Source organism: Oncorhynchus mykiss, chromosome 27, assembly GCF_057628025.1.
Source record: "Oncorhynchus mykiss isolate SJ-2025 chromosome 27, ASM5762802v1, whole genome shotgun sequence".
NCBI lineage: Eukaryota > Metazoa > Chordata > Actinopteri > Salmoniformes > Salmonidae > Oncorhynchus > Oncorhynchus mykiss.
Genome location: NC_143048.1, coordinates 14,246,036 through 14,258,413, shown reverse-complemented (window position 1 = coordinate 14,258,413; position 12,378 = coordinate 14,246,036). Strand labels below are relative to the sequence as shown.

The window sequence follows — 12,378 nt, the reverse complement described above, 5'->3', positions numbered from 1 at the left end:
TTTCCGTTCCTCTTTTACGTTTTTTGGTGCGGTTCCCTGAACCGGTTCCAACCCCAGCTTTTATTCACTTGACAATCCCCTTTACATTGCGTGTGTGTGTGTGTGTGTATCAGGGTTTCTGTTCGGAAAATGTGACAGAGGACATTTGACCGGCAACATTTTAATTGACCAGATATTTGAGAAATGTACCGGACCAATATGCACTAAGTGCGTAACCTGATTAGGGAGTCTACCCACGGTGCTCAGAGTGACAGAAACCACTTTTAGAATATGGTAACTCGTATTAACAGAACATGCAAGTCGAGGATGCAACGACGTGCGGTCCTTCTTACTGAATTCTGAATGCAATTAACGGGAAAACTTTTGTTGTGAAATTTGTTTTGAACAGTCATCCAACTCGGAATTCCAACACGGGCCTCTTGCTATAGCTCCGACTTTCAAACCTGAAGATCACAGATGTCATGATTTGACCTCGTATTTTCAGAGTTCCCAGGTGCAGCAGCACCTCTTGTGAGGTCTGACAGATTTTCCACTCAAAGGCTCTGTATCTGTATGCGGGTGATAAATAAGATACAACGAATATACTGTACCCCTACATAACAAATATACTGTACCCCTACATAACAAATATACTGTACACCTACATAAATACTGTACACCTACATAACGAATATACTGTACACCTACATAAATACTGTACACCTACATAACGAATATACTGTACACCTACATAAATACTGTACACCTACATAACAAATATACTGTACACCTACATAAATACTGTACACCTACATAACAAATATACTGTACCCCTAAATAACAAATATACTGTACACCTACATAACAAATATACTGTACCCCTAAATAACAAATATACTGTACACCTACATAACAAATATACTGTACACCTACATAAATACTGTACACCTACATAAATACTGTACACCTACATAAATACTGTACACCTACATAAATACTGTACACCTACATAAATACTGTACACCTACATAAATACTGTACACCTACATAAATACTGTACACCTACATAACAAATATACTGTACACCTACATAACAAATATACTGTACACCTACATAACAAATATACTGTACACCTACATAAATACTGTACACCTACATAACAAATATACTGTACCCCTAAATAACAAATATACTGTACACCTACATAACAAATATACTGTACACCTACATAAATACTGTACACCTACATAACAAATATACTGTACCCCTAAATAACAAATATACTGTACACCTACATAACAAATATACTGTACACCTACATAAATACTGTACACCTACATAACAAATATACTGTACCCCTAAATAACAAATATACTGTACACCTACATAACAAATATACTGTACACCTACATAAATACTGTACACCTACATAACAAATATACTGTACCCCTAAATAACAAATATACTGTACACCTACATAACAAATATACTGTACCCCTACATAACAAATATACTGTACCCCTACATAACAAATATACTGTACCCCTACATAACAAATATACTGTACCCCTACATAACAAATATACTGTACCCCTACATAACAAATATACTGTACACCTACATAAATACTGTACACCTACATAACAAATATACTGTACCCCTAAATAACAAATATACTGTACACCTACATAACAAATATACTGTACACCTACATAAATACTGTACACCTACATAACAAATATACTGTACCCCTAAATAACAAATATACTGTACACCTACATAACAAATATACTGTACACCTACATAAATACTGTACACCTACATAACAAATATACTGTACCCCTAAATAACAAATATACTGTACACCTACATAACAAATATACTGTACACCTACATAAATACTGTACACCTACATAACAAATATACTGTACCCCTAAATAACAAATATACTGTACACCTACATAACAAATATACTGTACACCTACATAAATACTGTACACCTACATAAATACTGTACACCTACATAAATACTGTACACCTACATAAATACTGTACACCTACATAAATACTGTACACCTACATAACAAATATACTGTACACCTACATAACAAATATACTGTACACCTACATAAATACTGTACACCTACATAACAAATATACTGTACACCTACATAACAAATATACTGTACACCTACATAAATACTGTACACCTACATAACAAATATACTGTACACCTACATAAATACTGTACCCCTACATAACAAATATACTGTACCCCTACATAACAAATATACTGTACCCCTACATAACAAATATACTGTACACCTACATAACAAATATACTGTACCCCTACATAAATACTGTACCCCTACATAACAAATATACTGTACCCCTACATAACAAATATACTGTACCCCTACATAACAAATATACTGTACCCCTACATAACAAATATACTGTACCCCTACATAACAAATATACTGTACCCCTACATAACAAATATACTGTACCCCTACATAACAAATATACTGTACCCCTACATAACAAATATACTGTACCCCTACATAACAAATATACTGTACCCCTACATAACAAATATACTGTACCCCTACATAACAAATATACTGTACACCTACATAACAAATATACTGTACACCTACATTACAAATATACTGTACACCTACATAAATACTGTACACCTACATAACAAATATACTGTACCCCTAAATAACAAATATACTGTACACCTAAATAACAAATATACTGTACACCTACATAACAAATATACTGTACACCTACATAAATACTGTACACCTACATAAATACTGTACACCTACATAAATACTGTACACCTACATAAATACTGTACACCTACATAAATACTGTACACCTACATAAATACTGTACACCTACATAACAAATATACTGTACACCTACATAACAAATATACTGTACACCTACATAAATACTGTACACCTACATAACAAATATACTGTACCCCTAAATAACAAATATACTGTACACCTACATAACAAATATACTGTACACCTACATAAATACTGTACACCTACATAAATACTGTACACCTACATAAATACTGTACACCTACATAAATACTGTACACCTACATAAATACTGTACACCTACATAACAAATATACTGTACACCTACATAACAAATATACTGTACACCTACATAAATACTGTACACCTACATAACAAATATACTGTACCCCTAAATAACAAATATACTGTACACCTACATAACAAATATACTGTACACCTACATAACAAATATACTGTACACCTACATAAATACTGTACACCTACATAACAAATATACTGTACACCTACATAACAAATATACTGTACACCTACATAAATACTGTGCACCTACATAACAAATATACTGTACACCTACATAAATACTGTACCCCTACATAACAAATATACTGTACCCCTACATAACAAATATACTGTACCCCTACATAACAAATATACTGTACACCTACATAACAAATATACTGTACCCCTACATAAATACTGTACCCCTACATAACAAATATACTGTACCCCTACATAACAAATATACTGTACCCCTACATAACAAATATACTGTACCCCTACATAACAAATATACTGTACCCCTACATAACAAATATACTGTACCCCTACATAACAAATATACTGTACCCCTACATAACAAATATACTGTACCCCTACATAACAAATATACTGTACACCTACATAACAAATATACTGTACACCTACATAACAAATATACTGTACACCTACATAACAAATATACTGTACACCTACATAACAAATATACTGTACACACGCACCAATTAAATTTCACTAGATTATGCAAATTAACCTATAGACTGATATGCCCAGTCAAACGTATTTCCATCTGCAAAAAAATAAAATTAACTTGTTCGAACAAAAGCCTGCTATTACCGGCTAACGGGAACCCTAGGGTGTATGTGTGTGAGGTTTCTGTTGCCGTGGGTGGGTGTGTGTGTGTGTGTGTGTGTGTGTGTGTGTACTAGCCTAAAAGTGAGCGTTCGGTCTGGTTTAATCATGGGTGTATTCTGTGATTCTGTTGCAAAAACGTTTTGCAAACGGAAATTGCAGTTCAGTCGTGTCGCTCTTAAAAAAGAAAAATTGCGTCTGGAAGAAGTTGGAAGCGACCCCAGGACTTCCCTCCACTATCAAGCAGGGTTTCCCAAACTCGGTCCTGCCCCCCCATTCATTTGTAGAAGGGCAGCTGGAGCCAAACACTTTTCGGATTGGAATGGCAACGCGTGGAAATCATAACATTTAAATCAACTACAACTTCCGTTTAAGAACCCAACATATTTTACATCACGTTGAAGAAATGTTTTGCAACAGAACCGGCACAAAAGTGTGTGTTCGCTCAGCCTCACCTGCCATCGCAGTGTGTGAAGCACAGGTCCATGCTGTGTCGAGTGAGGAACGTGCTCCGGTCCAAGGGGAACTCCACACTAGACGGATGGGGGATGGGCTCACACAGCACTGTCATGAAGCTGCCTGCAGGAGGTGATGAATCCTCGCCACTGCAGCACACACGCATGTGGCCTGTACAGTGCAGCACCTGGGGGCCACAGACTGCAGTAAGATAACAATGGCTATCCATATATACTTACAGGGCACATGAATGGGCATCAGGACCCATGTGAATGTTGTAGAGCAGGGATGGGGGACACAAACAAATCTGAACTCATCATAAGGGGCTGCAGTTGCTCGTTTTATTTTGTGTGGGAATTGATACTTTAAACTAAAAAGGGGGCCACGTGTAGCCCATCTCTGTTGTAGCGTCAACTCAGGGCAGACGGACTATGTTAAGCAACATTCACAGTGGGACTTGAAGCTAGACATGCCCTGTTAGAAGAAAGTGAAAACATTTAAAGGATTCTTCAATAGAAGAGTAAGGCTCCCATCCCGAATGGCACCCTATTCCCTATAAAGTGCACTACTTTAGACCAGAGCTCTGGCGCAGACCAACTAACTGAAAGATGGAGAGGTACTGGATTGACAGTGTTAAATTGGGATGTGGCACCCTTGTAACATGGCCAAGAGTGAGAACACAGACTCACCCCAATAACACACCTCTACTGGAGTCCAGAGCGTAACTGGGTCAAGGCTTTTTGACCGTCATGGTCTCTGATGGACCCCTGCCCTGTGTGTCGGTGCACGTGTGTGTGTGTGTGTGTGTGTGTGTGTGTACACTTGTTTTCCTATCTTATCAGTACCCCAACGTCCTAACAACTCACCCATATGTCCTGACAAGGTAGGAAAACAACTTTTTTGAAAAGTCAGGACTTCTTTCATGTCCTGAATTTGTTCACATGCGATTTTAAGCTTAAGGGTTAGGTTTAGAGTTTGGGGGTTAAGGTTAGGTTTAGGGGTTAATGTTGGAAGCCAGAAATGTTAAGAAAATAAAGCTGTGTGTTATCCCCTGGATCAACCTCTCAGCCTTGGGTGAATTTTGACTCGTTCTATTGTCCAGCCTAACAGCAAGAATCTTGATCAAGGAGGGGACTCATCTCTGCTGTAAATCTTGCAAGCTAGCAACTTAGCAAACCAAATGTATAGCTGGAGAAAATTTAGCTAGCAAACAGTTGTGAGTTTCAAGTGTAACTTGATCACCTCTCTGTGAATGGATCGGCACGTCACAACGCTTCCATTTGCTCTGTGTGCTCTTTGCAAACCAATATACCACGTGACTGACTCAATAAGCTGCTTGGGGAACGACTTCATAATGAAACAGGCAAAATGAAGAACGCCATCTGCTTCATATATTAACCTAGTGCACAAGTTGACAGCAGGTACAGTGCATTCGGAAAGTATTAAGACCCCTTGACTTTGTTATGTTACAGCCTTATTTTAAAATGGATTAAATAAAAATCGTCATCAATCTATACCCCATGACAAAGCGAAAACTGATTTTTAGAAATGTTTACATAAATATTCAAACCCTTTGCATTGAGACTCAAAATTGAGCTCAGGTTCATCCTGTTTCCATTGATCATCCTTGAGATGTGTCTACAACTTGGAGTCCACCGGTGGTAAATACATTTGATTGGACATGTTTTGGAAAGGCACACACCTGTCTATATAAAGGTCAAACAGTTGACAGTGCATGTCAGAAAAACTCAAGCCATAAAGTCGAAGGAATTGTCCGTAGTTCTCCGAGACAGGATTATGTAGAGGCACAGATCTGGGGAAGGGTACCAAAAAATTACTGCAGCATTGAAGGTCCCCAAGAAAACAGTGGCCTCCATAATTCTGAAATCTAAGAAGTTTGGAACCACCAAGAATACCTAGAGCTGACCGCCCAGCCAAAACTGAGATATCGGGGGCGAAGGACCTTGGTCAGGGAGGTGACCAAGAACCTGATGGTCACTCTGACAGAGCTCCAGAGTTCCTGTGTGGAGATGGGAGAACCTCCCATAAGGACAACCATCTCTGCAGCACTCTACCAATCAGGCCTTTATGGTACCGTGGCCAGAGGGAAGCCACTCCTCAGTAAAAGGCACATGACAGCCCGCTTGGAGTTTGCCAAAAGGAACCTAAAGGACTCTCAGACCATGAGAAAAAAAGATTCTCTGGTCTGATGAAACCAAAATTGAACTCTTTGGCCTGAATGCCAAGCGTCACATCTGGAGGATTCTTGGGGACAGACGTACCTTCCAGGTGGCAGACTTTATGTTGACAGTACGCCCTCTACTAGTCAGAGTGCTCTTCATCCTAAGGAAGAAGTTAATCTCTGTGTGTTGCTGCACTGGTTTCTTCTTGGACACACCTGGGTTGGAGAGATGGTAGAGTTGGCACCTATGTGAGCATGCATGATGAACATAGACACACACACACACACATATGCATGCAGTCACTCACACACACTAGTACGTATGAATGCACACAAACATACAAAGGGTGGTTTGTCTCACCTGGCCTAGGCGCCAGGAGTTCCCGTAGCTCCTCTTGGTCACATGGGTGGACAAAGTCATACACACTCTGACCCAGCAACTCCAGCTAAACAACATAATAACAATACAACCATGTCAATACAATACCACACAGGCCCCTTCCCATGAATTACAGATTCTGAAATGCTGCAGTGCAGGTTCTCTCAAAATACTAAGTCAGAGAATATCACACCAGGTGCTTTGTAGCTTGTATTTGCTAACTTCTACAAACAGGATGATGTCTGCATTTTCTTGGCAATCCAACCAGACTCTTAGATTTGTCCTGCGGGGTAATCTATGGGACCGTTAACTTTTAGCTTCCACGTCACTATTGTGGGATGATTATTTGTAATGACTGTTGATTGTATTATTGCATGGCTACACGTCAATTTCTGATAAAAAAAAAAAAAATACAATTATAATATATAAAGTTAAGAAAAAAAATATATATTTCTGTAGAATGAGGGTTCTCAGAGACGACAACCTATTCTGAAAGAAGAAAAGGAAGCACATATGGAGCACATACACATACAGTGCCTTGCGAAAGTATTCGGCCCCCTTGAACTTTGCGACCTTTTGCCACATTTCAGGCTTCAAACATAAAGATATAAAACTGTATTTTTTTGTGAAGAATCAACAACAAGTGGGACACAATCATGAAGTGGAACGACATTTATTGGATATTTCAAACTTTTTTAACAAATCAAAAACTGAAAAATTGGGCGTGCAAAATGATTCAGCCCCCTTAAGTAAATACTTTGTAGCGCCACCTTTTGCTGCGATTACAGCTGTAAGTCGCTTGGGGTATGTCTCTATCAGTTTTGCACATCGAGAGACTGACATTTTTTCCCATTCCTCCTTGCAAAACAGCTCGAGCTCAGTGAGGTTGGATGGAATTTGTGAACAGCAGTTTTCAGTTCTTTCCACAGATTCTCGATTGGATTCAGGTCTGGACTTTGACTTGGCCATTCTAACACCTGGATATGTTTATTTTTGAACCCTTCCATTGTAGATTTTGCTTTATGTTTTGGATCATTGTCTTGTTGGAAGACAAATCTCCGTCCCAGTCTCAGGTCTTTTACAGACTCCATCAGGTTCTTCCAGAATGGTCCTGTATTTGGCTCCATCCATCTTCCCATCAATTTTAACCATCTTCCCTGTCCCTGCTGAAGAAAAGCAGGCCCAAACCATGATGCTGCCACCACCATGTTTGACAGTGGGCATGGTGTGTTCATTGTGATGAGCTGTGTTGCTTTTACGCCAAACATAACGTTTTGCATTGTTGCCAAAAAGTTCAATTTTGGTTTCATCTGACCAGAGCACCTTCTTCCACATGTTTGGTGTGTCTCCCAGGTGGCTTGTGGCAAACTTTAAACAACACTTTTTATGGATATCTTTAAGAAATGGCTTTCTTGCCACTCTTCCATAAAGGCCAGATTTGTGCAATATACGACTGATTGTTGTCCTATGGACAGAATCTCCCACCTCAGCTGTAGATCTCTGCAGTTCATCCAGAGTGATCATGGGCCTCTTGGCTGCATCTCTGATCAGTCTTCTCCTTGTATGAGCTGAAAGTTTAGAGGGACGGCAAGGTCTTGGTAGATTTGCAGTGGTCTGATACTCCTTCCATTTCAATATTATCGCTTGCACAGTGCTCCTTGGGATGTTTAAAGCTTGGGAAATATTTTTGTATCCAAATCCGGCTTTAAACTTCTTCACAACAGTATCTCGGACTTGCCTGGTGCGTTCCTTGTTCTTCATGATGCTCTCTGTGCTTTTGACGGACCTCTGAGACTATCACAGTGCAGGTGCATTTATACGGAGACTTGATTACACACATGTGGATTGCATTTACCATCATTAGTCATTTAGGTCAACATTGGATCATTCAGAGATCCTCACTGAACTTCTGGAGAGAGTTTGCTGCACTGAAAGTAAAGGGGCTGAATAATTTTGCACGCCCAATTTTTCAGTTTTTGATGTTAAAAAAGTTTGAAATATCCGATAAATGTCGTTCCACTTCATGATTGTGTCCCACTTGTTGTTGATTCTTCACAAAAAAATACAGTTTTATATCTTTATGTTTGAAGCCTGAAATGTGGCAAAAGGTCGCAAAGTTCAAGGGGGCCGAATACTTTCGCAAGGCACTGTATATACAAAAGTACGTGGGCAACCCTTCAAATGAGTGGATTCGGCTATTTCAGCTACCCCCATTGCTGACAGGTGTATAAAATTGAGCACACAGCCATGCAATCTCCATAGACAAACATTGACAGTAGATTGAAAGTCACTGAGATTTTCAGTAAGGCCAAAGTGGCACCGTCATAGGATACCACCTTTCCAACAAGTCAGTTGACCAGGGCAGACATTTGACAAACTAAGTGCTGTTAATGTGAAGTGGAAACGTCTAGGAGCAACAACGGCTCAGCCATGAAGTGGTAGGCCACACACGCTCACAGAACGGGACCGTCGGGTGCTGAAGGTCGCAAAGTGTGAAAATCGTCTGTCCTTGTTTGCAACACTCACTACCAAGTTCCAAACTGCCTCTGCAGTTTGCAACGTCAGTACAAGAACTGTTCATCAGGAGATTCATGAAATGGGTTTCCTTGGCCAAGCAGCCACACACAAGCCTAAGATCACTATGCACAATGTCAAGCGTTGGCTGGAGTGGTGTAAAGCGTTCTCTGGAGTGATGAATCACGCTTCATCTGGCAGTCCCATGGACGAATCTGGGTTTGGCGGATGCTAGGAGAACGCTACCTGCCCGAAATGCAAAGTGCCAATTGTAAAGTTTGGTGGAGGAGGAATAATGGTCTGGGGCCGTTTTTCATGGTTCGGGCTTGGCCCCTTAGTTCCAGTGAAGGGACATTAACGCTACAGCATACAATGACATTCTAGATGATTCTGTGCTTCCAATTTTATGGCAACAGTTTGGGGATTTCCTGTTTCAGCATGAAAATGCCCTCGTGCACAAAGCGAGGTCCATACAGAAATGGTTTGCCGAGATTGGTCTGGAATAACTTAACTGGCCTACACAGAGCCCTGACCTCAACCCCATCAAACACCTTTGGGATGAATTGGAACGCTGATTGCGAGCCAGGCTTAATTGCCCAACATCAGTGCCCGACCTCACTAATGCTCTTGTGGCTGAGTGGAAGCAAGTCCTCGCAGCAATGTTCCAACATCTAGTGGAAAGTCTTCCCAGAAGAGTAGAGGCTGTTATAGCAAAGGGGCGACCAACTCCATATTAATGCCCTTGATTTTAGAATGAGATGTTCGACGAGCAGGAAGTGTATCATGTCTGCATTCTACTAAGTCTTTAACTGATTCATTCTACCTGAATCTCAATAGAACTTTGTGGATACAGCCTGATTGTAAACACATGGGAACACACAACAGCAGTGGAATTGTAAACGGCTATAGTACTACTATATGCCATTAGGTAGATGCTTTTTATTCAAAAGAGATTTACAACAGTGAGTGCATTAATTTTCATATGGATCGTCCCAGTGGGAATCGAACCCATGACCCAGACGTTGCCAAGAACATAGGGCTGTATGTACCTGTGGGATGCCCAGGTGTTTGCTGACGCTGTCACCCAGGTAAATCATATCCCCCTCCTCGGTCATCACCAGGATGAAGCCTGCCAGCGCCCGGGGGTAGAACGCATCCACCGTGTCCTCGTCCCCATCTGTGACGCGGTCCTCACTCGTGTCCCCTGCAATGACATAAAACACACATTAGAAAACACACCCCATGTCATGTCAGAACCTGCTTGGCCTGGACTACCACCATCTTGGGAGTTGGTTACTACTTGGAAAGTAATAACGAAAGTAGGCCTGGCTCTCTCAACCAGTCACAGTACAGGACATGGACACACAGTGGGGCAAAAAAGTATTTAGTCAGCCACCAATTGCAAGTTCTCCCACTTAAAAAGATGAGAGAGGCCTGTAATTTATATCATAGGTACACTTCAAATGACAGACAAAATAAATTTAAAAAATCCAGAAAATCACATTGTAGGATTTTTAATGAATTTGCAAATTATGGTGGAAAATAAGTATTTGGGTCAATAACAAAAGTTTATCTCAATACTTTGTTGGCAATGACAGAGGTCAAATGTTTTCTGTAAGTCTTCACAAGGTTTTCACACACCGTTGCTGGTATTTTGGCCCATTCCTCCATGCAGATCTCCTCTAGAGCAGTGATGTTTTGGGGCTGTTGCTGGGCAACACGGACTTTCAACTCCCTCCAAAGATGTTCTATGGGGTTGATATCTGGAGACTGGCTAGGCCACTCCAGGATCTTGAAATGCTTCTTACGAAGCCACTCCTTCGTTGCCCAGGCGGTGTGTTTGGAATCATTGTCATGCGGAAAGACACAGCCACTTTTCATCTTCAATGCCCTTGCTGATGGTAGGCTTTGTTACTTTCGTCCCAGCTCTCTGCAGGTCATTCACTAGGTCCCCCCCATGTGGTTCTGGGATTTATGCTCACCGTTCTTGTGATCATTTTAACCCCACGGGGTGAGATCTTGCATGGAGCCCCAGATCGAGGGAGATTATCAGTGGTCTTGTATGTCTTCCATTTCCTAATAATTGCTCCCACAGTTGATTTCTTCAAACCAAGCTGCTTACCTATTGCAGATTCAGTCTTCCCAGCCTGGTGCAGGTCTACAATTTTGTTTCTGGTGTCCTTTGACAGCTCTTTGGTCTTGGCCATAGTGGAGTTTGGAGTGTGACTGTTTGAGGTTGTGGACAGGTGTCTTTTATACTGATAAAAAGTTCAAACAGGTACCATTAATACAGGTAACGAGTGGAGGACAGAGGAGCCTCAAAGAAGAAGTTACAGGTCTGTGAGAGCCAGAAATGTTGCTTGTTTGTAGGTGATCAAATACTTATTTTCCACCATAATTTGCAAATAAATTCATAAAAAATCCTACAGTGTGATTTTCAGGATTTTTTTTCTCATTTTGTCTGTCATAGTTGAAGTGTACCTATGATGAAAATTACAGGCCTCATCTTTTTAAGTGGGAGAACTTGCACAATTGGTGGCTGACTAAATACTTTTTTGCCCCACTAACTGGCCAATGGGAGCCCACCTGAGCGGAGGTGGTGCATGCGAAGGAAGCTGAGCGTCACCCTCATGATGGCGGCCTTGTCCAGGTCGGCGGAGACTCTGCGGGGGAGGGGCAGGGTGTGGGCCAACTTGTAGAACAGCTCCGTCTCCAGACTCCGCCTGCAGCGCGCCGCATCCCGGGAACGCACCTTCCGCTGATCCGTACTCGACCTGGATAGAGGGAAGAGGGAGAAGGAAAAAAATGGTGAGGAAGTGATAAGATAGGAAGAGAAGTAGAAGAACAGACTAAGGCATACTGAGGAGGTGTTCATTCAGGAAGATAAATCCTT

General features: G+C 40.9%; 1 protein-coding gene across 1 annotated transcript in view; it reads right to left on the bottom strand.

Annotated features, from left to right (window-relative positions):
- LOC110507593 (hypoxia-inducible factor 1-alpha) overlaps positions 1–12,378 on the bottom strand; it is a 28,791-nt gene that overhangs the window by 10,299 nt on the left and 6,114 nt on the right. Inside the window, exons 2-6 of the mRNA XM_036964854.2 lie at positions 12,072–12,259; positions 10,535–10,689; positions 6,954–7,038; positions 6,693–6,808; positions 4,410–4,597 (exon numbers count right to left, since the gene is read on the bottom strand). Coding sequence (XP_036820749.2) covers positions 4,410–4,597; positions 6,693–6,808; positions 6,954–7,038; positions 10,535–10,689; positions 12,072–12,259 — 732 coding nt within the window. The remainder of the gene's footprint in view (positions 1–4,409; positions 4,598–6,692; positions 6,809–6,953; positions 7,039–10,534; positions 10,690–12,071; positions 12,260–12,378) is intronic.